The sequence below is a fragment of the Ostrinia furnacalis genome, unplaced genomic scaffold (assembly GCF_004193835.3).
Source record: "Ostrinia furnacalis isolate ACB-3 unplaced genomic scaffold, ASM419383v2 OfSCF3085, whole genome shotgun sequence".
Classification (NCBI taxonomy): Eukaryota; Metazoa; Arthropoda; class Insecta; order Lepidoptera; family Crambidae; genus Ostrinia; species Ostrinia furnacalis.
Window position 1 is genome coordinate 30,102 of NW_021133324.1, and position 27,534 is coordinate 57,635.

At 38.6% G+C, this 27,534-nt stretch overlaps 2 protein-coding genes across 2 annotated transcripts; one reads left to right on the forward strand and one right to left on the reverse strand.

Moving 5' to 3' along the window:
• Nucleotides 1-14,617: 14,617 nt before the first annotated feature.
• Nucleotides 14,618-17,268, reverse strand: LOC114357229 (thyroid transcription factor 1-associated protein 26 homolog). Its single transcript, XM_028310748.1, has 2 exons — nt 17,002-17,268; nt 14,618-15,566 (listed from the first exon to the last, which is right to left on the reverse strand). The coding sequence occupies exon 2, from the start codon at nt 15,543-15,545 to the stop codon at nt 14,856-14,858; it is 690 nt and encodes a 229-aa protein (XP_028166549.1). The 5' UTR covers nt 15,546-15,566; nt 17,002-17,268; the 3' UTR covers nt 14,618-14,855.
• Nucleotides 17,269-19,227: 1,959 nt separating this feature from the next.
• Nucleotides 19,228-27,252, forward strand: LOC114357237 (probable sodium-coupled neutral amino acid transporter 6). Its single transcript, XM_028310759.1, has 9 exons — nt 19,228-19,835; nt 20,228-20,437; nt 20,968-21,088; nt 21,431-21,543; nt 22,514-22,646; nt 23,836-23,998; nt 24,443-24,611; nt 25,987-26,112; nt 26,579-27,252. The coding sequence occupies exons 2-9, from the start codon at nt 20,245-20,247 to the stop codon at nt 27,112-27,114; spliced, it is 1,554 nt and encodes a 517-aa protein (XP_028166560.1). The 5' UTR covers nt 19,228-19,835; nt 20,228-20,244; the 3' UTR covers nt 27,115-27,252.
• The last annotated feature ends 282 nt before the right edge of the window (nt 27,253-27,534 follow it).

Below are 27,534 nucleotides of genomic sequence, written 5' to 3' on the forward strand. Positions count from 1 at the left end.
AACTGAAAAAAAATTGTTACAGTTCAAGTTAATTGACTCTTTTGAAGTAATTAATTTCGATATCTTCGATACCTGTGCTAACAACCTTAGACCTACGTTATCTTGTTTACCAGAGATGACACGAGACTGAGAGGCAGGCACACTTGGTAGATATGCTAGACTAAATAAGCCTAGACGAGGTCAAAATGACTAAACATTGACCCCCTTACTAATAAAAATTCACAAGGTTTTTGAACACTTTTCCATACAAAACATCATTTGAAAGTAAACACTGTTCAACGCGCGTGTAAAATTTATTATTGGTGAGGGAGGGGTGACAGTAAAATCCGAAGAAAATTGCAAAGATCTCTAATTTTGTTGAACTAGAAGTCGGTGGATAACTAGTGACCTCAAGTTATCTAGGGCAGTTTAGTTCGCCGATCTAGCCTCAGTCCGGTCTAGTGAAGATAAAGACACTGACGTTTGATCTAATTGATAGCCCGCTAGATTGGAAATTGAATTAAAAGCTAGCCCTACCCACTGACCTTTAGAACATCTAATCGGGGAAAACCTTTTAGCCAATGTAAGAGACAACTAAATTGTAGATTTTCACCAGGTACAGTCAGCATCAAATAGTTCGTGACACCCAAAGTAGCCAATAAGTCTTTGTTACAATTGCGATAAGGATGATGTGTTGTCAACTTTTTGGCCACTTTGGGTGTCACCAACTACACTCGACAGCAAATAAATCACACCACCCGCGACGCGAACTTTAAAGATTTTTTTTGCACAATAATGGTGCCCCAACAATATTGATGTTATTTGAAAGCCCAATAAATATCCTTAAATGAAAACACATTTAATTTCTTAATAAATGATTAACATATACCATAAATGTGACTTACATTTTATGGTTATAAAACCAAATAATGATCACACGTGTCCTCTTTAATAGATGGATACTAATGGATAGCGATTAATCCCAAGTTAACAGTTTTATAGCCATAAAAGTTGGCTCAAGCGTAACTATCTATTTTTTGAAGAAGTGACTCTGGATCCTTCTAAAGAAACATTTTTGGGGTAAAAACCTTTCCTATAATGAAATGAAGTTTAGAACTAGGCTTTTGAATGGTACCAATATTGGTGTGAAGTGGGGATGCATACGTTTGAAAGTGCTTGTCGCGGGTGGTGCGATTTATTTGCTGTCGAGTGTATTTGATGCTGATTGAACTAGGATAAACTAAGTAATCGATTGACAAGGAAATAGTATACTATTATGCTTGCTTTTTAAAACGACAAGAGGTACCTAACTGAACGAGCGTATCTAAACTAGATAAAGTAATAAAAGGTCATAAAATATAACACCTGGGCTGGGTGTTAAGCTCATAAGAATATGACAGAACAAGACATGCTGTATTTACATAAAGTCTTAACATTTACCACAGCTACATGGAATATTATTCCTTATCAGCGTATTAACTTGAAACGCAGTAAAAGACTTAAAATTTTACCCGTGAACGATGTATTTGTTTTAATTAATACTCCTCTACATTTTTATATGATTACATTAGCGTCGAAATTTTCACTTTATTTGTATTGGCTTCATTAACACTTATCTGGCTATACAAACATAATTAGCGAATATTTTAATAATAATAATGCGCGTGCGATGTCGAGACACGCGCCTACTTATTTTTTTAACACATTGAACGCCAACGCGGTCAATGCTGTCCGACACTGCACTTTCCTACCAGGCCAAGTAAAAATTTCAATTTTTTTCAATTTTCGTCGATTGTTTTTTTTTGTTAAATCGTTACATTATAAACATAAATAAAGGATTTTATTAACATATAGTTGTTTTTGAGTCTTTACATCGAATTATTAAGCGTCGGACATCATTGACCCCCATGGCCCCAGCGAGCGAAAATTCGAAAATCCGTTCCGTAGGGCCGCGCGGTCATGTTGTCGACCATCCCCGCTCGCATCCAAAAAAAAAAGGAGAACAACCAAAAAAATAAAGAGTTGTACATTGGTAGGTTTTTGATATATTATATTACGGATAAATAGGAATATTATAAGGTATAAAATGAGAAACGAAACTAGCAGGATAAGTCTTAAATAGTGATTAAAAATAATAATAAATAAATCGATGATACCGTAAAAGGAACGCTAAAAGTGATTTTTTTCAAATTGTTTTAATTAAAAAAGGTTTAAATTTTATTTAAAAAATTGAATTTATCAATAATTCGTATAAAAGTTGTCCAAAACTGAGCCGTCCCAGCTATGGCATTGTCAGGAAGGCGCTACTATCAATACTGAACTATTAGTTCCCATTTTTGCCTCGTTGGACAGCCATATAATTATGAAATTTACAGGAAGGTGCTACTAACAACTGGGTTATTAATCCAATTTTTGCGACTTGACGTTTTAGAAATTGTTTGACTGTATTTTGAATTTTTCATCCATCACTGTAGTGTCACTTTCGATCGGTTCTTTTTTCAAAACAATATTGAATTGTCAGTATATCTACAAATAATATTTAAAAATATACTTAAAATTAAAAATAATTATAATGACATAGCTGATTTAACATGCCAATAATTTGACCTACATGAATAATAAAAAAAGTTCTAGAATAGAGTATCGATAAGAGAAAAAATGTTTTTTCATACATTAAACAAATCTATTTTTCTCGACAATCCTGCTAGGTGTAAGCATCTAATAAGTACAATAATTTATGCCACTAATAAGGTTTTAAATGGCATAAGTTTTGTAGCTGTACAAAGAACTTAGTACCTGTACCAACCCTTCATACAAAGTGGTTGTTCAACAATGAAAGTGATTTTTTTTATTGTCCTGCATATTATAAATTATATAAAATAAGTAAACGATATGTTTTAATTAATAAACCGTTATTATCTTGCTAAAAAGTTGATAAATTTGCAAAAATGCATTGTATAATTACCATGTTTCATTGCGCTACCGTTATCCACATTTTTTTTTCTAAGTCCGAGCTTTACCTGAGAACCAAGTGACGTACACTAATCTTGGGAGCCGCGCGGGTCAGCTTATATGAGAATTATTGAAGAAATGCTGTCCATCGGCTCAATACAGAGGTTTAAACATAGGTCTGACTCGCGGTCATCATTGTCCGACGCGGCCCGAACGGAAAGTTAAAGTGTCGCCCATCATTGTCCCCCATGGCCCGAACGGAACAGTGCCATTTTTAGGCTGGCAGCGAAGGTGTTAAGAAGGATAATAGTGACCCAATTACCAGATGACCCTTGACACTCTCAGATAAGCAAGGGTATTGGTGACTCGTACTGCAAGATTTCTTTAGTGTCAATTTAATTCAAGAAAAATAAAAAAACGCTTGCAGAAATATCAGAAACTACAAGTGAACTACATTTTAGAATGTAGGTGCTCACTCACTAAGATGAGACTTTACGAAACTCCACCCCTTCAGGGGGTTAAACGGAGTCCACACGTACGAAATCGCGGACGGCCGCTAGTAAATATAATAATAGTAAAGACCCTGTAATGAAACTTAAATGGATTTCGTTTAAAAAATGCCACCATGAATCATGCCAACCAGATTTTTTTGAAGCTATCTTCCTTAGTTACTAGCAATTCTCTGGGGATTTCAGTTTATTACCTACGTGGAATAAGATAAGAGATCTGTTGTAAAGTAATTACAATGGCAAATATTATGCTGTCTGAGCCTGAGAAGGCTTCCAAGTGACTGATTAAGACTTGGCATTGGTTTATAAAAATGGAGGACATGTCCCCTTTTTCCAGAAACTACGTAAAGACAGAAGTATACAGGTAAAACAGCGGCATAGTGTAACAGTCGGACTATAGTCGCTCTTATTATTATTAAAGGCCGGTAGATCTATTCTCATAAATAAAACCGGCCAAGTGCGAGTCGGGCTCGCGCACAAAGGGTTCCGTAGCAGCAAATATAATAAACTTATTATGTCAATTTATACACCTGGTGAATGGAGCCTAAACTCTCCCGATATTTTGCCTTGTACTTTTATGTATGAATATTAATTTTATATATGTATTTATAAATATTCCGAGCTAAAGAGGTGGCAAAAGCAATGGCAAACAAACCACAATCAATAGTATTCGGTTGTCGCTGAACACTTGGAAACTGAATACATGACTCCGATAGATACGGAAACAAGGCTTTTACATATATTTTTTGCGATTTTCCTAGAACACCAACAAGACTATCGTACACACGCAGTATTCCATTAATGTAATAAATACAACTCCAGTGCCCCACTAATCCCACGTCACCGTCATAAATTACTTGAAGGTGCGTCTCATTTTTAGGTACAGGTTCAATCAGTTCAGGGTGTTGAAATAATTCTAGCTCACGCGGTCTAAATGATGTGCACCGAAGTAACTTTTCATGAAATGCGCGAACCACATCATCTTCGATATAGTTATTATAATTCAGAATGTAGGAAAACGTATTATCTAAAGTATCCATTGTTAGATGATATACAATAAGCTTTAGAAATTTTAAAAACCTGCTACGAAACACTAAAATTTGCACCAAAAACAAAGGAATTTATATTATTGGGGGATTTATTAGTACGTGACCGGTTTAATAGCACCTATTAAACCAGTATACCTACTTACTTATTTTTTATAATAGGTACAATTCAATATTAAAAAGTCTCAACGCCAAATTCGACTTGCGAAAGAAGTAAATGGGAACGATGAAATTCTCTTAGCGCGCACAAGTGACAACGACGTCTGCCCTCACGTGTCTGCCCGTTCGGGTCGACGCGGTTAGCTATCTTATCCCCGCTCCCGCGCGAGACCACGCCCCGCAACTCACGCGCTGCAGCGCAGCGAGCGACCGATCTTCTTGAATCGATGTAATAATAATCTATAGGATTAACGCGTTTTAAAAATATTGGTTCGATGGATATGTTTAACCTATTATTACTCAACAATCACATTTGTAATATTAAACTTTATCAAATGCACAATGTATTTAAGGTACATTACTGGATAAGGATTAATGGCGTATTGCTTGAATAAGCTAATATTTCTCGTAAAAAGTACCTACATTATAAAGATTTTATATCATCGCGGATTTTAAAAGGTGTACAATACTGTAGTATATTTTTTGATCTATCTTATAAGGTTCAGCCATCGTTTTCAGTGTAAGCACAATAACTTAACCAAAATTACAGTTAAATCAACCTATCTCAAAAACTATAAGAGATACTTTGATCAAACCAAAAATCGTTGAAAGAGTTAATTAGCATGCATCACCTCTATTTTTTTTAGAATTTTATACCCCGTAGTTATAAAAATAGAGGGGGGGGGACATACTTTTTACGACTTTGAGAGCTGATATCTCAAAAACCGTTCACTTTAAGAAAAATGTTTTTTAGAAAACTTTATATCATTTTAAAAGACCTTTCCATTGATACCCCACACGGGTATGTACATCGAAAAAAAATTTTCATCCCTCAGTTACATGTATGGGGGGCCCCACCCCCAATTCTTTTTTTTACTATTTAGTGTCATAATTTTGTAGCGGTTCATACAACACATATTCCCATCAAATTTCATCACTGTAGTACTTATAGTTTCCGAGTAAATCGGCTGGGACAGACGGACAGACGGACAGAGGGACAGACGGACAGACGGACAGACGGACAGACGGACAGACGGACAGACGGACAGACGGACAGACGGACAGACGGACAGACGGACAGACGGACAGACGGACAGACGGACAGACGGACAGACGGACAGACGGACAGACGGACAGACGGACAGACGGACAGACGGACAGACGGACAGACGGACAGACGGACAGACGGACAGACGGACAGACGGACAGACGGACAGACGGACAGACGGACAGACGGACAGACGGACAGACGGACAGACGGACAGACGGACAGACGGACAGACGGACAGACGGACAGACGGACAGACGGACAGACGGACAGACGGACAGACGGACAGACGGACAGACGGACAGACGGACAGACGGACAGACGGACAGACGGACAGACGGACAGACGGACAGACGGACAGACGGACAGACGGACAGACGGACAGACGGACAGACGGACAGACGGACAGACGGACAGACGGACAGACGGACAGACGGACAGACGGACAGACGGACAGACGGACAGACGGACAGACGGACAGACGGACAGACGGACAGACGGACAGACGGACAGACGGACAGACGGACAGACGGACAGACGGACAGACGGACAGACGGACAGACGGACATGACGAAACTATAAGGGTTCCGTTTTTGCCATTTTGGCTACGGAACCCTAAAAACACTGGATACTCATCTTTCACATTATATTGCCATATTTTAGATACAATTCATCACTTAGCACAAAAGCGCGCGGAGTCGTCTCCGCGCGTCCCTCTATTCTGACGTTTGATTCTCGTGTGACATTGACAATACGTCAATGTCACTATGACAGCAGCTCATTGGCTATAACGATACCGCTATTTTAACGTTTTATATTTTTCACAATTAACATTATGTAAAGAATAAGGGCGGCCTGAAGGTCAGCATGTTAAGTCTGACTTGCTTTTGTAAACTAGACTCACTATAGTTGGAATAAAAGAGGTTTCCGTTTCATTTAAATTACTAATTTGAATTTCTCTCTTGATCTTAATAATTTTATCATTAGCAAGTACGCGTGTCTTAAAAACTTGTAGTAGTAGACATAAAGAATGTAACGTCAAATATTTATAGTCACACAGATGCGAGTTGGCAAGCGTGAGGTGCCTCCAGCGAAGCGAGGAGATAAATTTACGCAAACTGTAGGAGCATCAAGTTTAACGGCGTTTATTAGAAGAGGATGAAGAATAATATCAGTCATGTTCAGGGTTGATGGGTATTATATGGATGATGACTTCAAGAGAAACAAACAGTCACAAAAAAGGACGAGTGTTCTGGCATGATGATGATGATGATGATACACCACAGACCAGGTTGTGTGGTCTGTGTGATACATCAAATGAATCATCATGGCCAAAAGTGGCTTATGATGGATTTTTTGTTCTTGCTTAATATTCAAGTATGTAAATTGTTAAAATTGAAATCCGTCGCAGATATCAATCAAGTCTGTATTACAGAACGAAATCAAAACTGATCCAATCTGAAGCTTTTTATTGGTTAAATTAACATTTAACCTTTTGAACGCCATTGACAACTATAGTTGCAAAACGGTCCCGTAACTAAGACGCCATTGGCAACTAAAGTTGTCTAAATTTTGCTGCTTTTTCAACAATATTTTTGTTTTTTACAGGACGCCCTAGAGACTGTTAATTGCGTTTTAAACATTCTTTATAATGTTAAAATACATTATAAATTAAAATTTGTGTAATAAATTCAGTCAGTAAATGTGAAAAATGAGTTTAAAGTTAGTATTGAATTCTTACGATTTTGTCACTTGTTACGGCGCCAATGACCACTTTAGATGTCAGCTAGTGATGGGGTAATATCGTATATTTTTAACCTAAGGAATGTGCTCATTTAGATAATGATATTGTAATAATCAAATAAAAACACTTAGTAATTCAGTATTATTATTTAATATTTGAAATCAACTGAATGTCACTTTCACATAATTTTGACGAAAATTTAATATTTCAGCACTTTTTTCAGTATTCTGGCGACGGGCAACTTGAATCTATACTGCGTTCTCCTCTAACTTTACGAATGAAGTTAATTATTTTTACGTAAACTAAGGAGCGATCCTCTGGTGGTACCTTCTCCATTTCAAACGCTATTAAAGCAGCAAAGCTCTCGTTCCGCGGATCACGAGGATGTGAATTGAAAAAGTGTGCATCGTCAACATTTATCATAACGGCACGGATGTCGTCCTCACTGACTTTAATATATTGAACATAGCTGCTATCTGTTTGTGAAGCTTTATCTTCGCTGGTTTTTAGTTTTCGTTTTCTGGGATACAAAATTGATGGGGAACTTGGGCGTTCCTCCTGACTGGCTTCAATAATATCACAATTTTTATCTTGTAACATAACGATTACACTTGGTATCTTGAACCACAAGACGTTAAAACCACGAAACTATTTTCTTGTAATGATGTGCGTAACTAATTTATTAAAACTGACCGCCTTAAACCACTGCCTGAACTCAATAAACGTTAATACTACGAGTATTATCGATAAGTAGGTATACCCTTCTAGACGTTTCTAGATTTTTTTAAATCATGGTCATCCCTACGCCATGGGCAACTATAGTCGCCCGCTTATGACGTCATAAGCGAAGCTAATAAACAGATAGTGATGTGAATATTATGTCGGTAAGTCAATATTTTCTTTTTTCACTACTACCTTCCAATACAAAGTAGAAGTCTCTGAATAACGTTTTTACATTTGATTTTATTATAGCACCGCGCCATTGAATGTTTTATTGATGTTCGTAAATATTTTTTTCTTCGAGCTCAGTTTAGACTAAAAAGGTTTTGTGAAAAGATAATTGAGATAATAATGTCTACAGTACAAGAAATTATTGATCTTTTAGAAAGTGTGGATACGGAAGACGTTCAATTTGAGTCGGATCTGGAATTTGATAACAATGACTTGGATTATGAGGTAAGGTCAACCTTCTCAAGGTATCCTTCTACTTTGAATTTTATAGGTAAACAGGTTCCGTTCCGGGTTTATTTCTGTTGTGACCACAAGTTTATTTAGGTAGGTACTTGATAATTAATTTATTTTCTATTCCCATTGTCCCCCTCCTCCGGTAGTTGGGGCGGATCAACGGGAATAAAAAAGAAACAAATACATTTTAATTATTTAATAAAATAACTGGTGGGAACAAGGCTAGTGGGGGACAACGACAGCGGCAGGTTTATATTATCTGCCCGCTTTATAGATTTTTGCAACCTAAATCTTTACAAAATTGGTAATGACGACGTATTACAATTTCAGGAAGAACGTGAATCTTCATGCTTACATGAGAACGCCGAGGAACCTTCACGATCACAGGAGGACGCTGAGGAGGTTCCTAGACCACGGGAGGGTGATGAAAGACTGCCACAGCAACATTTCGAGTGGAACAACGAGCCCTTTACTCCTGATGAAAGACCTTTTGACGAGTTTTCTTCTGGAATTTCACCGTCTGTGAATTTTTCTTTATCATCATCAGAATTAGACATTTTTGAATACTATGTAGATACTGAATTGATACAAAAATTAGTCGAGTTTACTAATAGTTACCATCAATATTTTATTAGAAATGTGGATTTAAGGCAACATTCGCGACTACAAACTTGGCGTGATGTAACCATCTCTGAAATGTACATGTTTTTAGATATTACGATGCTGATGACTCAAAACAGTCGTCACACTATTGAAGAGCATTGGTCTACTGATCCTTTATTGAAATCAGATATTTTTTCTACGCTGATGCCAAGAAACCGCTACTGCACTATACTTGGTATGTTACATTTAAGTAAGTCAGGACCGCGAAGAGAAGGGGACAGTATATTGACGAAAATTTCAGATGTGGTTAACCTTGCAAGACAGAAGTACCAAGAATCATTCATCCCTTACGAAAAGCTTTGTATTGATGAAAGTATAGTGCCTTTTAAAGGGCGTCTGTCAATTAAGCAGTATTTACCTAAAAAAAGGAACCGTTTTGGCATAAAGCTCTTTGTATTATGTGATGTCCGAACTGGAATCATACTAGATTTTATTATTTACTGTGGTTTACAAACCGAAATAACACGTTTTGCAGATTTAGGTGTAAGTGGATCTGTTGTTGCAACACTTATAGAAAGATTTTATGGGACAAACCGAAAACTATACATAGACAACTGGTATTCGAGTCCCAAATTATCATTTTTTTTAAAGCAACATGACATTCATACATGTGGTACAGTTAACAAACACAGGTCTGGCATGCCTAAATTCAAGAAGTTGAAAAAGGGTGAGAAAGAAGCTAAATACTCTGATCCAATGATGGCTTTGAAGTGGTGCGATAAAAAAAATATACATATGCTAACTACCATTCATAAAGATGAAATGGGCCCGAGTGAAAAAATTGATAGATCTACGGGTTTGCCCACAATGAAACCGGAATGTGTAATTGATTACACAAAAAATATGGGCACAGTTGACACAGTAGACATGATGATAAGTAATGTACAATGTCTACGAAAAACAATAAAGTGGTATAAAAAGCTATTTTTTCACATAATTGATACCTATGCACTTATTAAATTCTTTCTTTATGTATAAACTTTTGAATGCCAATCGTCCCGGACATAAATTACGTTTGAAAATATTTCAACAGGCTGTAATACGACAAGTTATTCAAAAGTATGGAGGTCAGTCTGCATCTGAAGGCACAATTGCTCGGTCAGTTCCTGACCATCCCACACGGAATCTACCAGGTAATGCAGCAGCCCACATGCCCAATTATATACCAAATGGAAGAAAACTAAGATGTAAATTTTGCTCTTCTCGTGGTGCACGGAAAATCACACGTTTTATGTGCAACGTATGTAAAGTGGCTCTGTGCGTGGCGCCATGCTCGCAGCTGTACCATGGAGCAACACGTTTATACTGATCTTTTTAAATTTTTACGATTTGGGAGTTTTTAGACTGAGTTTCATTTCCTTAACTTTAACCGTAACTATAACCCGTGTTTTTGTATGGAGTTTGACAGACTTGACGTTTGCAAGTTGCATTGTACCTAATAAGAATTTTTCACCCGTATTCACTAACGAAGCTGGTTTAAGTGAAGCAGCAAATCGAACGCACAGCGTTGAATAGAGCTATGTGATTGGTTCATGTGTCACTCTGTGCGTCCACGAGCACCGTGAGACCTCATAGTAATATTTGTGAATACGGGTGTTTAATCATGTCAACAAGTAGCTGTACCTGCGACTTCGTATGTGAAAATAGTTTGAATAATATAATAATATCCCGTTTTTGCAATATTTTTCTTTACTTTACCGCCCTATTGGCTGTAGGGTGATGCTGCATAGCCTAAAACCCTCCTCGATAAATGGGTTATCCAACACAAAATAAAATATCAAATCGGACCAGTAGTTCTTGAGATTAGCGCGTTCAAGCAAACAAACAAACTCTTTAGCTTTATAATGTTATTATATTACTAGCTGTGCCCGCGACTTCGTACGCGTCAAAACCCGTTTTGCAACATTTTTAATTTTTGCTCCGCACCTATTACTCGTAGCGTGATGGTTTATAGCCTATTATATAGCCTTCCTCGATAAATGGGTTTTCTAACACTGAAAGAATTTTTCAAATCGGACCAGTAGTTCCCGAGATTAGCGCGTTCAAGTAAACAAACAAACAAACTCTTCAGCTTTATAATATTATTATAGAGTATAGATATTAGTATCCTACTAATATTTCCTACTAATATTATAAAGGCGAAAGTTTGTGTGAATGTATAGACACGTATAGATGTATGTTTGTTACTCTTTCACGCAAAAAGTACTAAACGGATATGGATGAAACTACAGTATCATTGTTTATAGAGTAACTAGCTTTTGCCCGCGGCTTCATCCGCCGTGAAATTTCGTTTGCCACAGATCGTCATAAATTATAGTCTATAAGTTATTCTGGGTTATAAACAACTAGCTTTCCGCCCGCGGCTTCGCGCGCGTTGACTACATTATCTACATATTTTACGGAACCCTATTTTTTCCAAAATAAAATTTAGGCTATTTACTCGTGGATAATTCAGCTTTCGAATGGTAAAAGAATTTTTAATAACGGTCCAGTACTTTTTGAGCCAACAACCACAACCAAACAAACTAAGTTTTCCTCTTTATAATATTAGTGTAGATAATACTGTAAAGTATCATCAAAATCCGTTCAGTAGTTTTTGCGTGAAAGAGTAACAAACATCCAGACATCCAAACTTTCGCATTTATAATATTAGTTTATAGAGTAACATAAAGGCTATAATGACGATCTGCGGGCGTTACTATTTCACGCGGGCGAAGCCGCGGACAAAAGCTAGTAGATTATAATATTAAGTATAGGATAGATTCATCGATATAATAATTATGTATTTTTCCAACTCTATTTTTGATAAAAAACACTTATTTGGGGAAGCCGTAGACAACTATAGTTGCCAAATAGTGTTGTGAACGTTACCTTGTAATCACATGAAAATTTAGAAGGTTTTTATTTTTTTCTTATTGTATTTTATAGATTAGAAATAAAATCTGTTCGAAACTGTTATGAAATTGTGTTTTATTGCAGTTCAGTTCGTAGTTATTACTGTTAATCACCCCAAATTCCAAAAATTACCTAAATAATACTTGNTTTTTTCTTATTGTATTTTATAGATTAGAAATAAAATCTGTTCGAAACTGTTATGAAATTGTGTTTTATTGCAGTTCAGTTCGTAGTTATTACTGTTAATCACCCCAAATTCCAAAAAATACCTAAACAATACTTGTGGATGTCCCATCACTAGAGAAATCACTATCACAGGAAATTTTACTAAGCTTGGCGTCGGGCGTGAAGTGACGTAAAAAGGGGCTGGCGTGCAAAAGGTTAATAGANAATACTTGTGGATGTCCCATCACTAGAGAAAATCACTATCACAGGAAATTTTACTAAGCTTGGCGTCGGGCGTGAAGTGACGTAAAAAGGGGCTGGCGTGCAAAAGGTTAATAGACCCATCACAGGGCAGAACCAATATGTCTTCAAGACAAGTTCAGACCAGAGAGTTGTTTTGGCCCTTATCCTTTAGAGTCCCCATAGACTACAGGCTTATATCCGCTGATAGTTTGGTCGGCTTCAAAATTGTATGAGGAAGTTATGTGCACTTGCTCATGCTGATTTATTAAACTATCGGCCGATAGTCAGTCTACGAGAACTCTGTGGATATTTTGTCGCAGCCCTATAAAACTAGGAGCACGAGTTTATGCGTGATGCTGAGCTTAATGAGATGTAATTACTGCAGAGATTGGAGAGCAAACAGCGTTACGGCCGATAGCGGGACACGTGTGTAACCCATAAACGAGGGTTCAGATAAGCCATGTGTACGAGCAAACTGCAGGAGATCAATATAATATTTACTGCAGGTGTATAGTCCCCCAGTAAGAAGCTTAAGTGCTGAGGAAAACGTGCGCAGAATATTTGAACTTCTGATGCATTACCAAATACCCTCCTTCCTTCTTCTTCTTCTAAAAAGGTGCTTTTATGGACCGATAACTAAGTAGTCATCATAAAAATTAACCCAAGTGGATTAAATAGTTAATTTATTTTACAAGAAGTAAAAGACGCTCAAAGCTATTCAACATTTTGGGTGAACTCTCAAGATCCGTTTGCGCGTTGTTGTGGTTTATTCTATGAAATCCTGAAAGGATTTTGGGTTAAAGTGGCCCAGAGTCTGCCATTGACCATTGCGTGCGTGATTTTGGATAGAAGGAACACCTATCACCTATTCTTTTATATTATCCTTTCGCGTAGAATATACTTAGGAAGATGTAATATCGTAATGAAAAGCGAAAGCCTTTAGAATCGCGTCTTCTCTATAGATTTTTTTATTATTTGTATCTTACCAAATCTTGCGAGATTGAAGTGCCTTTACGCTACTACGCTGACCGCTACACAACAATGCTCGATTTAAATTAATACCTAATTAAAAGTAAATAAACAATAATAGCATTGGTGGAGATAAAATTGGTGGTTTACGTCAATAATCACGGGCACCAGCAGTGACGGTGCCGTATCAGTAGGCCCAATCAGAAATTAAAACGTGACCCTCACCGTTCCGGGTCACCAGGATCGAGTGGCTTATTAATTTTATCTCAAGTGTGGTAGCCATTTTTTGCTGGCGCCAGTCTTTTAGCACGCGTTCACGAGATGATCTCAAAACATTGATAATATGAAGAATAAAAAAGAGGGCTGGGCTTTTTCATTGTGATGTGCAGAAGATATACGGTAGTATCTAGTAGACACCCTAGTCAACTGACATACTTTTTAAGACTTAACAAAACGAATCTCCCATAGGGAGTGTTATGACGTCATAAATCCTCATTGCCACAGTGGCAATGAGGATTTATGACGTCATAAGGTCGCAAATTGATTGCCAATTTATTGATTTCAAAGCTACTGAAATCAGTGTGCCCTCAGTGGCGAAAAAGCACAAGTCCATCGCCATCAACAAAAGAAGAAGCTACTGAAAATATATTTAGGAATAGAAATCATTTTAAGTTGAGGCTTAGCAAAAGGAAAATTCAGTAAATATTAATATTAATATTATTATTATTAACAGTAGAGATTAAAAAGTTTATTTACTGATTTTTTGATTACTTTTAACCACAGTACACATTTCGGCGTATTTATTGCGTTACTGATACACAAAATTCCTTAAAAACAGACTAAAAAGATTGAAATAACTTCATATTCATCACAACTTAGTATAAAAACAATATTTTTACTCACAATTTCAATTTAACAGATGAATTTGAAACTTTAACACTTGTAAAAGAGGCACTGTATCTACTTAAAGATAACAAAAAAAACATAGGTACTTGAGCAAACCATATAGTTACTAACAAAAAACTAGATTGAATGCCAAGTTCATATCTTTGAAAAGCTATCAATAGATATTATTGAAAATAAACATACAAAAGGTTTTCAACTCTGTTACATTAGACATGCAAATTGGCATGTCAAAACTCATTAAAAGAAACATGTTTCACATTACAACTGGCAATAAGTAGCAAATATTTAGCTAGTTTACATTCCATTAAGTACATACATATCTAGAATACTTAGGTATACAGATAAGATAACATGCAAGCTCATTATATGAGCAAATCATTAGCTACATTCATCTAATTTTTCTGTATTTTTTCCAAAAGCAACTCCAATCGTCCAGTCATAACTGGCTGTCCTTTTTTAGTTTTTCGGCTCAACTTCTTAAATCTCTCTTGCTTTTTCTTTTTATATTCATGCAACTTCTGTTTCTTTTCTTCTTTAGCTTTTTCTATGTCCTGCTGCTTCTGCGCTTTTTCTTCTTTGACCTTGTTGAACTGTTCTTTGGCCCTTTGAAATGGGTCCTTTTTAGTGAACTTTGGATTTTTTTCTTCGTTGACTTTATCCATTAGGTCTGGATGTCTAACAAATCTTCCTACTTCAGCAGAGTCAGTGGTATCTTCGTCAAAACCTTTCGGTTTATAAGAACCAACTAATGTATCATTTTTGAGATCCTTCTGGTATTCTCGTAGCAATTTCTTCTTCCGTTGCTCTTCCCATTGCTCCAACTTGTATTTTTTACTGTACTTCTTTAGACGGTAGGTCTTTTTATCGAATGGCTTCTTTTCACCATCTTTATTTGAATGTTCTTCTATGCCACGGCCCTTATCAAACTGCTCTTGTCGCTTGTTGTTAAATTCTTTTTTCCTATTAAAACCTTTATGTTCAGGTTTATTATTGAAACCACCCTTCTTTTCATTTTTCTTATCGAAGCCATTTCTGTTGCCTTTATTCTTGTTCAAGAAGAATGAGTCCCGTTTATGTTCCATTGCTTAGGTAACGTGTCACACCTATAAAGAAATGGAAAAGCGTGTTTGATAACAATACGAGACAAAATAATTAGATGTAATCATGCAATATAATAATTAAGGTATATTTACATTGCTATGTAGTGTGCAGAGCTAATGATAAATTTGTATACGACTTCTGTCTCATACAAATGTCATACGGCTGCACACGCTACGTATCAATGTGAGTATACCTTTAACAAGCTATGTTTTGCTTCAGTAAATTCAAGAATTTGAACAAGATTTATAATAATTGGAATGTATTATTTTAAAACACGCTGTTACATTTCAAATATTATTTATGTAGCTTGCTTATAATAATGTAAAATAATTATCTTAAAAATTACTATTTGAAAATGTGTCTGGTTTTACTGTTGTAATAGAGTATTTAAACTTATTTTTATCACAGAGTACATAACTATTATGTGTAACATTGTTCAATTTACTCAATATGAAAGCTATTAGTATAAATAAATAAGAATAAATACAGCAGATAATGATGGCAATTTAGTGAACTATTTACTAAATTAAGACCTCTTCTTATTTATCTTCTTTTAGAATAGTCAGATGAATACAGAAATTAAACACTTACTAAACTAAAATGTTTAAAAAGCCTCTAAAATGGTATAATTTTATGGTTTATTTAGTAGCAGTTCTTAATCTAAATAGGTTTTACTTAAGAAATCTAAAGAATACATGAAATTCCTTGATATTTTTGCAATATTATATATTGTTATAGCATTACAGTCTTATTAATTCAACAAGCTGTTCAACCAACTACTTTTTATTTCGTCATGGTAGGGAGACAATCAGAGCAATTGGTCATATTCAGGACTGATTGTTGAAAAGGTCAAAGGTCAACTGGGGCAAGTGAACCCATGTAAGTACAGTATGTTAAAGGTTTTTTTTGTTCAGTAGACTAATAATACATAATTAAATTGCTATGCTAAGGAAGATATGAGTATTACAGTTCATAGACTGATCAGATAAACATAATATTCTAAAAATAAATACCATATAAATACGCCAAAACCAAAGAAATGAGCAGTCATTATGTACGACGTTAATATGTATAATTTCCTTGAAGTTAAAGGCAATTTTACAACATGTCCGATCGTATCATACTGAAAATGACGTCAGTTTAGATTTCACACGGTTGTGCTGTGAATCAGGCAATTTGTTTGAACAAATGTTTTAGGCTAACAAAAGACAGTTTTCTTTACTATAAAGAATATATTTTTAGGTCAGACCCACAGCTATAGACGAGACTTTTAGAGGAATGACGAGGACAGAGCTCCGATTTCATAATAATTATAGTAACATTGGGTTAGAAAAGACCGAAGCGTTCGTTTTACAATCAGGAGAAGTCAATTGATATTTAACAGTAAATGTAGTCAATGAAATGCGTGCGAATTAATGAAAATGTGCAAGGACTTACCAAGATAAGCCACCCTCTGGGTAGGCTTTGAATTATCGGCGGAATCTTGATTGTTTAGTTGCACTTGGCACGTAAAAACTTAACCACGATTACGGATTTTGTTTTACGGTTTTTCGTGTGAAAAACTTTATCGACCATGCCCTTTAAGCGATTTTATTTAATAAATTTCACTGCGAAACACGATGGACGTTTCGCAAAATGTCACAAAAGGACCGACAGCAGGAAGGAAACGCAAGACGTGCGCTCGCTACGCCATCTACTCCGTGTCAAATCATTCTGAAATTACATTTTCAATCGATGAAACGGAACATGCGCACTCCAATTCCATGATTAATTAATAAACCGACGATAATTTAATTGAGTTTATTAAAACAAAATAAACTCTGGTTTGTTTTATATTTTTATAGGGGTTTGCTATTTTATTTTAAGCTCTTTTTCACGAATTTTAAAATATTTTTTAACCTACATGCGTAAAACGAAACGTGATTTACTTACATCCTGCCATCTAGTGGAATGTAAAAGAATTAGTCATCCTAAAAAAACTTTTGTATTTTTCAGGACCAGCAGATGGCGCTTCACAGCTTTTGAACTAGCGACCCGGCGAACTTCGTACCGCTTTTGAAAATATTTTTCAGCCTATGTTAATTACTGATGAACTGTAATTTGATAATTCAACAGACATACCGTAGAACTCCTAATGCTGAAAGAATTTTTCAAATTGGTCCAGTTAGTTTCAAATCAAAGCCTTTCTTTGAAAGATAAAGCATTTATATTTCTTTCCTCTTTAAAATAATAGGTACCTACCCTTTAGTAAGGTAAGTACCTACCTAGGTAAGTACCTACCTAAATTCATAAGGTAAGGTAGGTACCTACATACCTTTGTTTGGCTAACAAGAATATGATATTAAATTATTGACTACCATTCCACTTCCACATCCACTGAGGGCTTCCATCAAGGAATAGTGGTAGTGGAAAGTAGTGGTGGGACATGTCAACGTTCGCAATACTTAGCCGCGGTCGAGCGCGCCGGATTGGGTTACGGCGGCAACTGAACGTAGGGTACACTGGCCAAGAAAATCTATTAAATAAAAATAACAGAATCTTTCACACATCTATACTAATATTATAAATGCGAAAGTAACTCTGTCTGTCTGTCTGTCTCTCTTTCACGCCTAAACCACTGAACCGATTTTGATGAAATTTGGCATAGAGATAGTTTGAGTCCCGGGAAAGGACATAGGATAGTTTTTATCCCGGTTTTTGAAACAGGGACCCGCGCGATAAAGTTTTTCTGTGACAGACAAAATTCGAAGCCGCGGCAGGCCTGTATTCATCTCTGCGAGTTTGCATCGAAAACAAAACACGCGCGACTACCCCTCCTGAGATACCAAATCGACAGGACAATCACGAGCGAGTATTGACGCACGCACGTATTCTTCACCCATTTGCATTGTAAAGACATTAAACCATATGTAAAAACGGTGGTGCAATTAATACTGTGCAGTATTTTTTTACTGCCTGAATAATATTAGAAACACAAAATATAATTCATGCTTATTCATGTATTTCCTCCGCCATTTTTCGCAGTTTGGCACCGCACGTCACACATCATTTTACCGAAGTCAGCCCTATGTCTTCGGCGCAGTACCGATCACTGACGTTTGTCAACAAAATGGTGCTCGACTCTTGAGACAAGCTAAATTACACCATATTGTTAACGACATTGAGCATACATTTTTTTAAATAACTACCTTCGCGAAGAAAATCTTCTGTACGAAGTACTTATTATTATTCTGTGGCCGCGGGCAGAAAGCTAGTAGTATCAGTATAAGTAGTCTTGAATCTTATGCAATTCTACTAAATTCTTGTAACTCTCTAAAGTTCTCGAGTGGCGTCCACAGACGGACAGAAAAAAACGGCGTGGGCAGGCCTCCTACTCGATGTACCAACACAGACTGTGTGTACCAAAGAAAGATCTATTAAAGGACGACGCGGGAAGCACCCGGATGTGAGCAACGCAGGACCGGTCGTAGTGCAAATCTTGTCTGGCTTTTTTCCAACGTTGAAACAAATCTGACTAGAGCAGCGGTTCCCGAATGGTGGTCCGCGGAACCCTGGGGTTCCGTGGAAAGGCCGCAAGGGTTCCGTAAAAAATATTATCCCACGTTTCGTGACCGACGTTGTTCGCTCGCACCGACTTGTTTACGCACAAAGGAGGGGCAGGGCGTGCGGGCGGAGTAGTACGGGGGTTCCGCTAGGAAAAGTATAATCAATTAGGGTTCCTTGGCAAAAAAAAATTGGGAAACCCTGCTCTAGGTCTAGAGTACCCAGGTAGACAGAAAGCATGCTTTTCCATCATGTAGTGGCATGAGTCAATCGTTCCATTTAGCACCACCACCTCCATCGATATTGAATGTAAATTGACTCAATCGGGAATCGAAGCTGAAACCGCTTTTAAACATCGCTCCACCGCGCATTGGGGCTGCAGCAAAACTTGTGAAGCTTCCCTAATCCATATGCCAATGACTTCCAAGTCTCCAAGCAATGTGTGCGCGACTGTACTGCACAGTAGATTGGATTCATTAGGGTCTCCTATTAGGTTCTAATCCGAAGAATAGACAGTCCATGTCCGCCGTTTGGACGGCTAGGACGAGCCAAAACTGGTTTCGTGACCTATTTATACTCGGACCAAATAAGTGAACTGTGATGGTGTATTATAATCTAATTAATGCAAATTAGGAAGTGGAAAAGTGCAGTTTTATAACCATGTTAATGAAGTATAAACAGATTTATAACTAAAACACTTAAAAGTGATTGTTACGACCCATAAAAAGGTAAGTAAATGGGTTAGTAACGAAACGTTAATAAAAATAAAATATAATGTTAAATAGTTTTTTACATGAACTTGTGTTATAGACCGGTTTAACTACATTTTAAGTAGATACAAAACTCGGTTTAGAACATACTTTCTTACATTTATCTTTTTAATATATTATTATTGTTATTTTCTGACCTTTAATAATTCTGTGCACACCGAATTGTTTCTTAAAACAGTAGCATAAGACATAAATTTAACTTGCGGCAATTGGAAGGCGCTGGAAGCAGGCCGCTACCAACCGGCCAATCTGGAAATAATTGGGGAGCCTATGTTCAGCAGAACAAATCCTATGGCTGAAATGATACTGATGTAAGCACCTAATAACCCAGGAAATTATCATAATCCTAGGTACCCCACTTTCCACAATGAAGCTCCCTCTTCTGCACGCGGACGGAGCTGGTAGCTCCAAGAAACCCAGCACAATCATGAGCCGCCATGATGAGTACTCTGTGGGCGAAACCACTGGCGGTCTCAGTGTGCTGTTCACGGTGCTTTGTATCGTGGACCTATTCGGAGTATTCCCAGTGGTGACACTGCCGAAGAGCATTATATCTTGCGGTAAGAATGAGCAATGTGAATTTTAATAATTTTATTTACCTAAGTAATAGATAGTACGCAGAATGAAGATAGGGCAGCAAGGTTCTGGAGTGGAGGCCGCATACCGGAAAACGCAGCGTGGAACCACAAGGTGGACCGACGAACTGATAAAGGTAGCAGGAAGGCGCTGGATGAAGGCCGCTACCTACCAACCGTGCGACGTGGAAGTCATTGGGGGAGGCCTATGTTCAGCAATGGACGTCCTGTGGCTGAAATGATGATGATGACCAAAGCAATACTAAGGATAAGTAGCCTTATTCACGTAACAAAACTTCAACGACAACAATACACTGTGTTGCGATCCTATCGAGTAAACAATCGTTCTATCAAAATGAATACGGATTCGCCGCCGCTGCTTCACTGGTTGGGTTTTTATTGGCGGTCTTGTCAAGCTGTAGATCCTGGCTAAATGGCTACACAGTAGTTGCAGCGGTGGGAACGAGAGGTGGGAATAGTCCCGTTTCTTTCTAAACCTTCGATGAATCTTGCAGGGATATACGGCGTCCCACTGGTGCTGTCGGTGTTCGCCCTGCAACTCTACACGGCGATGCTGTTGGGACGCAGCTGGCTGCTGGCCCAGCAGATCACGCCGAGCATACGGGAGAAGAGCCGGTCAGTATTTCAGGAGGTTCAAATTAATCATAAAGACGGTTTCTAGGTATATTTTTGTAACGGACCGAAATTGATGCTGTAAACTACTGTAAAGGATACTTATTCCCTGTATGAAGTTACGGATACTTTTCATGGTCATGTGACCTTCTTACTTAAAGGGTAAAATAACCGTATAAGGAGTGCTCCCACCTACTTCCGTCAGCCAAAAGGTTTACCAAGGATTTGTTTTAAAGTTTTACACCAAATGGCCCAACTTCAGAAATGTTCTAGATAAGTAGTACCATAGTAGATAATAATGATAGGTAGTACCTACATCTTTACAAAAGGGTACTTTCTTTCCAGTTTTCCCTACGCTGCAGTAGCTGAACTAGCTTTCGGGAAGCAGACCAGACGGCTGGTCACCTTCCTTATTGATGCCACTGTCTTCGGTGCTGGGATACCCAACTTTATCCTCGGTAAGTAAGGTCGGATTTAGCTTGAAATACCAAGGTGTATTTTTAAGTCGCCTTAAGAAGTAATAAAATTTTATAGTATTTTATTTTTAACTCGTAGCCTGTTTCTAAAAGAAACAATCGTGCCATATTATATTTGCTTACTTAATTGAAGAATTAGCATTAATACGGTATCAATAGTTAATTTATTACACCTATGGCTCGTGTTGGTCATCTGCCATTAGATTTTATGACCATAACAGGTTATTTATGCACTAAAACTAAAGAATTGTCCATTGAAATCCAGTTCCAACCAGAATATACGATTTTATGTTAGGTTGATAAGATTTCATATTGAAGGCATATGATGACATGCACATAATATGCAATGCAATAAATTCAACATTGCGCAATGCAATTGCAATATTTAAAGTCCTCAAAAGTATTTCCAATTCCCAAACAACGCAAAAATAGGCGATAGTTGATAAGATGAACTCGCTTCCTCCACCAGAATTACTGCGTTCCTTTTCTCTATTCATCATCATCATCATCATCATTTCAGCACAGGACGTCCACTGCTGAACATAGGCCTCCCCCAATGACTTCAGTGCCTTCCTGCTACCTTTATCAGGTCGTCGGTCCACCTTGTGAGTGGACGTCCCGCGCTGCGATTTCTCTTTAAACTCATTCTTTTTTCTTTATAACTTTATGTCACGTCGTCGTAGTTCCGAGAGATTCAATAAATACGACAGCCTTTTTTATGGTTGGCGCTTAATCGCCTCATATGATGTTCTCGACATCAGGAGGACCGACGACATCATAAACTAAAAAAGGTAGCAGGGAAGCGCTTGTGGCTGGACGCAGGCCGCTACCAATCGATCAACATGGAAAGCATTGGGGGAGGCCTATGTTCAGCAGTGGAAGTCCTATGGCTGAAATGATGATGATGATGTTTAAATCGAAAGCTTATTTAATTCTTTTGTCACCCTTTCAGCATCCCAAAGCCTCCAGCTGTTCTGGTGGAAGATCACCGGCGGGGAAGTGGGGGTTACGTATTGCGTGTGGATGGTGCTGATCGCTTTGTTGCTGCTGCCTGTCATGTGGCTGGGATCGCCCAAGGATATGAAGTTAGTATCCAAGGCACTATTCTGCCCCCAATAGTTGAAAGGGCGCATCTAACCCCAAATCAAAACGGAGATGAAAAAAGTTCCAAATAATTTAAATGGGCAAGTCTTAGCTTTAACTCATATCCGAAAAAAAGTGTTAGATGCGCCCTTTCAACTAATCGGGGGCAGTATTGTAGCGCCAAATCACAAAGGTGTTGAGGAGGCGCATGCAAATGACCGTTTGAATAAATGTTCAAGCAGGCAATAATCAACGTAAACTGCAGCCTAAAGAGGAAGGGGAAAAGCGGAGATACAATCAGCAACCACCAACCACACACCGGCCCGTGGTCGCCATCAACACCGTGCTAGCCCTGACGCCAATGGTGATCATAACCACGCAAGATACCTATTATGAGCAGTTTCTTGGTGATCTTCGCTCACTTCCAAGTGTTCTTGAGCTTTAATAAATCTCATCAACATTCCAGGGTTCGGTGGTGATCATGACCACGCAAGATACCCAACTTTACTGTAGTATTATCAAACCATCAGGAGTTGTTTGGTAATCTCCATCAATGCCCAATTCTCTTGCCGTAAAGCCAATGCTATCACTCTGTTCTTCTAGGCCTCTACCCCTGCTGACGCTAACGGTGATCATATAACCACGCAAGATCCAACTTACTGTAGAATCATTAAACTATGAGGAGTTTCTTGGTGATGTCCGCTCACTTCCAAATGTTCTTGAGCTTTAATAAAGCGACCTTTTAAGCTAAATATCTCCATTATAGACCTCTAGCCCTTACATCCCGTTGTAAGGTGATCTTTATCACTCACTTCCTTAACTTGCTTTAATTATGGGACTTTTTGAAGCCAATTATCACCATTCCAGGCCTCTAGCCCTGGCGTCGGTGGTGATCGTGACGACAGTGGCGGTGTCGACGTGGACGTGCATCATCACGGATGACGTCAGCCCGCCGAGCGAAGGCGGCTTGATGGAGTACATACCGTTATCAACTTATCAGAATGTGTCTTCATTACTTTTCATCATTGCAGTCCTTTAGCCCTGACATCGGTGGTGATCCTCCTGACCACGGGAAATACCTCACTGTAGTATAATCAAACTATCAGAAGTTTTTTGGTGATCTTCATCACTCTCTTCCAAATGTTCTTGTGCTTTAATAAAGCGACCTTTTTAAGTTTCTCATCATTCCAGGCCGCTAGCCCTGGCGTCGGTGGTGATCGTGACGACAGTGGCGGTGTCGACGTGGACGTGCATCATCACGGATGACGTCAGCCCGCCGAGTGCGGGCGGCTTGATAGAGTACATGCCGACTGCGCAGGATTTCCTCATTGCGTACGGGATTATCGCCTTTCAGGTATCTTGGCCTTACGATACCTGTTTTTGAAGATATGCCAAAATCAGTTGGGTTAGAAGACCTATCCACTGATTTTGGATGTTTAGATTCATAAACATGCTAATGGCATCTTTATTTTTGCATCACGCAAAAACCGCTGGAAAGTTATTGATGCGATCAGTTTAGTAAGTTGAAACATACGACGACACGTCACTGAGGCTTATTTTATTTTCAAATAACAAATAAATCCACTGTTACCAATCCTGAAGCAAGATCTAAACTCTCTTAAGTTTGCTCTTTATAACATGTACAGACCTCAAATACAACCTCAAAGCATCGGTAAGCTAAACATCCTAGCCATGTGTCCTGGTCACCTATGCGCGGGGGCCTTTACAGTTTTCTAAGATCGTGTAAATCTTGTAGTTGTTTTTAAAGCAAACTAAACGTGTTGTTGTACGCTTCCAGTTCGACATCCACCCTCTCCTGCTGACCATCCAAGTGGACATGAAAGACAGCAGACGCATCAACGTGGCGGTGATCAGCGGGTTCGCCTTCACGGGTCTTATGTTCGCCGTCACCACCGTGCTAGCCGCCAACCGGTATGGCGCTAGAGTGGACAACAATATACTGCAAGGTGAGCAGTGGCGTTCTGGGGGTATAGTGCGAGTTTACGTCAAACGTCTTCGCAAGCGACTGCGTAAAATAACGACTTAAATGTATGACGAATTGTACGGCGTCAGTCGGAGTCGAAAGTATCTGCTAGTAGGTACTTTCAAGAACTAGAATCTTCATAGATTTTTTGACGCACTCGATATCGAATATGTTTGTGTAAACTCCTCCTGGACGACTACGTTGCCTAGCCATATGCCTGGTCCAAGGTTCGACGCCACAAAATCAACTTCGTACGCGTGAAAATAGTTTAAATACTATTTTCCGTGCTTGCAACATTTTTCTTTACTGCTTCGCCTGTATTAGTCATAGGGTGAATATTGTATATATCCTATAACCTTTCTCAATTTATGAGCTATTCAACACAAAAATAATTATTTCAATCAAACTAGTAACTCTTGAGATTGGCGCGTTCAAACAAACAAACAAAAAACTCTTCAGCGTTTTAATATGAACTTGTTGTTGTTGATTTTTGGCGTCGAACCTTAGACCAGGTGTACGGCTAGGCAACGTGACTAGAGGATACAAGGAAGAGGGGCAGCCACTGTAGATAACACAGAGTCGTTCAGATGAGTGCCAGGAAGAGGTGAAGCAACCGCAGTCAACGAACGGCTGGGACGAACAAGGATAGGCGTATCCAGCTCGTAAGCCTTGATAGGGCTACAATGGTTGAGGCGATCCTTTTCAAGACTTGGAAGCCTGCGGGCAACGAGCCATTGGACGTGGAGAGGGTCATTAATTATACACATATTTTCTACTTTGCCGAACATTTGCACGAGAATGGTTTGTTCCAAACATATGAATTTGGTCTTATTTGATGCAGGATTAAATGCCCTTCAACCGACAGGAAGACCACTTTTCGATAGGGTAAGTCCTTTACGCGGTATAACCGGAAAACCGAAAAAGCGCCCCTTTCGGGGACCCCCGCCACTTAAGCACAACTCCGTCGAAGTCGAAAACCTAGGAGAGTCTTTATGGGCAACTAATGAAGCCATTAAAGCACTAAAATCTTTAGTAGGAATTTTTTCCGATTTAATTCATTTTTGTGTTTATTTCTACTGGCCTAACTGTGCCATCAGGAAAGTCGATCGATCCTTAATTTCTAACTCCTTATATTCTTCTGATTAATTTCATTGAAGGTCCAATGATAGTTAAACTTTCCCCCGGGATGAGCTTGGTTTTCTATGGTTGACTTTTTATTACGCGGGGGAGTGAGGCCAAATCTTCCTTTTATCTCTGTAGGGTTTTGCTTCTGCAGTGTTAGTAAAAACACAACAGTTTTTAATTAAATGAGAACTCATTTGATATTAATTTCTCATTATTATCGTCTGTCTTTTTAGGTATTCCGCCATCAATAACTCTCTACGTGGTGGCACTTCTAGTCACTCTTCAGCTGTGCCTGTCCAGCGCTGTGGGAAACTCGGCGCTCTTCCAGCACATTGAAGACTTCTTAAAGATTCCCAAGGGTAAGCAAATGTAATAACATAGTACGTAAATTAACTCGATATGACTATCACTTTATTAGGAAAAACCATCAACCGAGGTGGATTACCCTTTCTGTAAATGTCGTAAAAGTGACTATGGAAAACATATGGGAACATACCTCGTTTAACCAGTCTGGGAAGTGTAGGTCAAATCCTCACTTTTGCCACTGGTAAATTTGAAATGGTTCTCCTACTGCAGTGGAGAAAAAAGGTAAACGCAACGATCGCTGTTCGAAATGAAGGCTCAAATCTTTATTTCTATTTATCATCACCATCTCAGCCATAGGACGTCCACTGCTGAACATAGGCCTCCCCCAATCACTTCCACATCGCATGGTTGGTAACCTTTATCAGGTCGTCGGTCTACCTTGTGGGTGGACGTCCCACGCTGCGTTTTCCGGTACCTTTTTATTTATTTGATTTTAATATACTTTTCTTTCTGTTCCAGAGTTCTGCGTCCAGCGTTGTCTGATCCGCTCCAGCATCATAGCACTAGCAGTATTCCTTGGAGAATCAGTACCGCGTTTCGACCTAGTCATGGGCCTTGTGGGATCCACTCTGACTGGCCCGCTTATGTTCATATTCCCGCCTCTGTTCTTCTTAAAACTTTGCTACATGAAGTCCAATATAAAAGAATTCAGTGCAAAAAACAATTCAGTGAATGATTTTAGTAATGGCGTCGCCCAAAATGGCGACTACGCACAAAATGGCGGATCTTTCCCGCTCATTTTCACGAACGCTCTAGAAACGACATACAAAACGTTTAGTTACGAAGTAGGGAATAAGGAGGTCGAAGATTATACCATACAGTGGTACGACGTACTGCTGGCTATTGTGGTAATGCTTATGGGAATGGCAGCGACTATAGTCGCGACGTACTCGAGTTGGTCCGACACGATTACGTATGCTACGTTCTCGCCGCCATGTTTGGTCAACGCTACGATAGCCGCGAGGAGTTTTCTGACTGTAACTCAGCCTACGTGATATTAGGGTAGTTGGAAAATAGACAAGTGACGAATTCTGGTTGATTAACGTGTAAATTTTAGAAAACGTGCATCCATAATCACTTTTCAGATGACATGCAGAGCCCCGATTACGGTAATTTTTAACGTCTTCAATCCAGACGCGCTTCTTCGATTCTGCGATACGATTCGTTTCTTCGATTCTGCGAACAGCTGACGTACGCTGTTTTGACCAATCGTATCGCAGAATCGAAGAAGCGCGTCTGGATTGGAGACGTTAAAAATTACCGTAATCGGGGCTCAGGTCTTGCGTTTTCCACAATAAAATAAATAAATGAATAAGTAGGATTAAGTCGAATAGTCGGTAGTAGTGGAGCTAACTGCACACCTCGCTGGAATGCGATTCTCCCTCCCACTTATCCACACACCTCCTCGCGTTCGC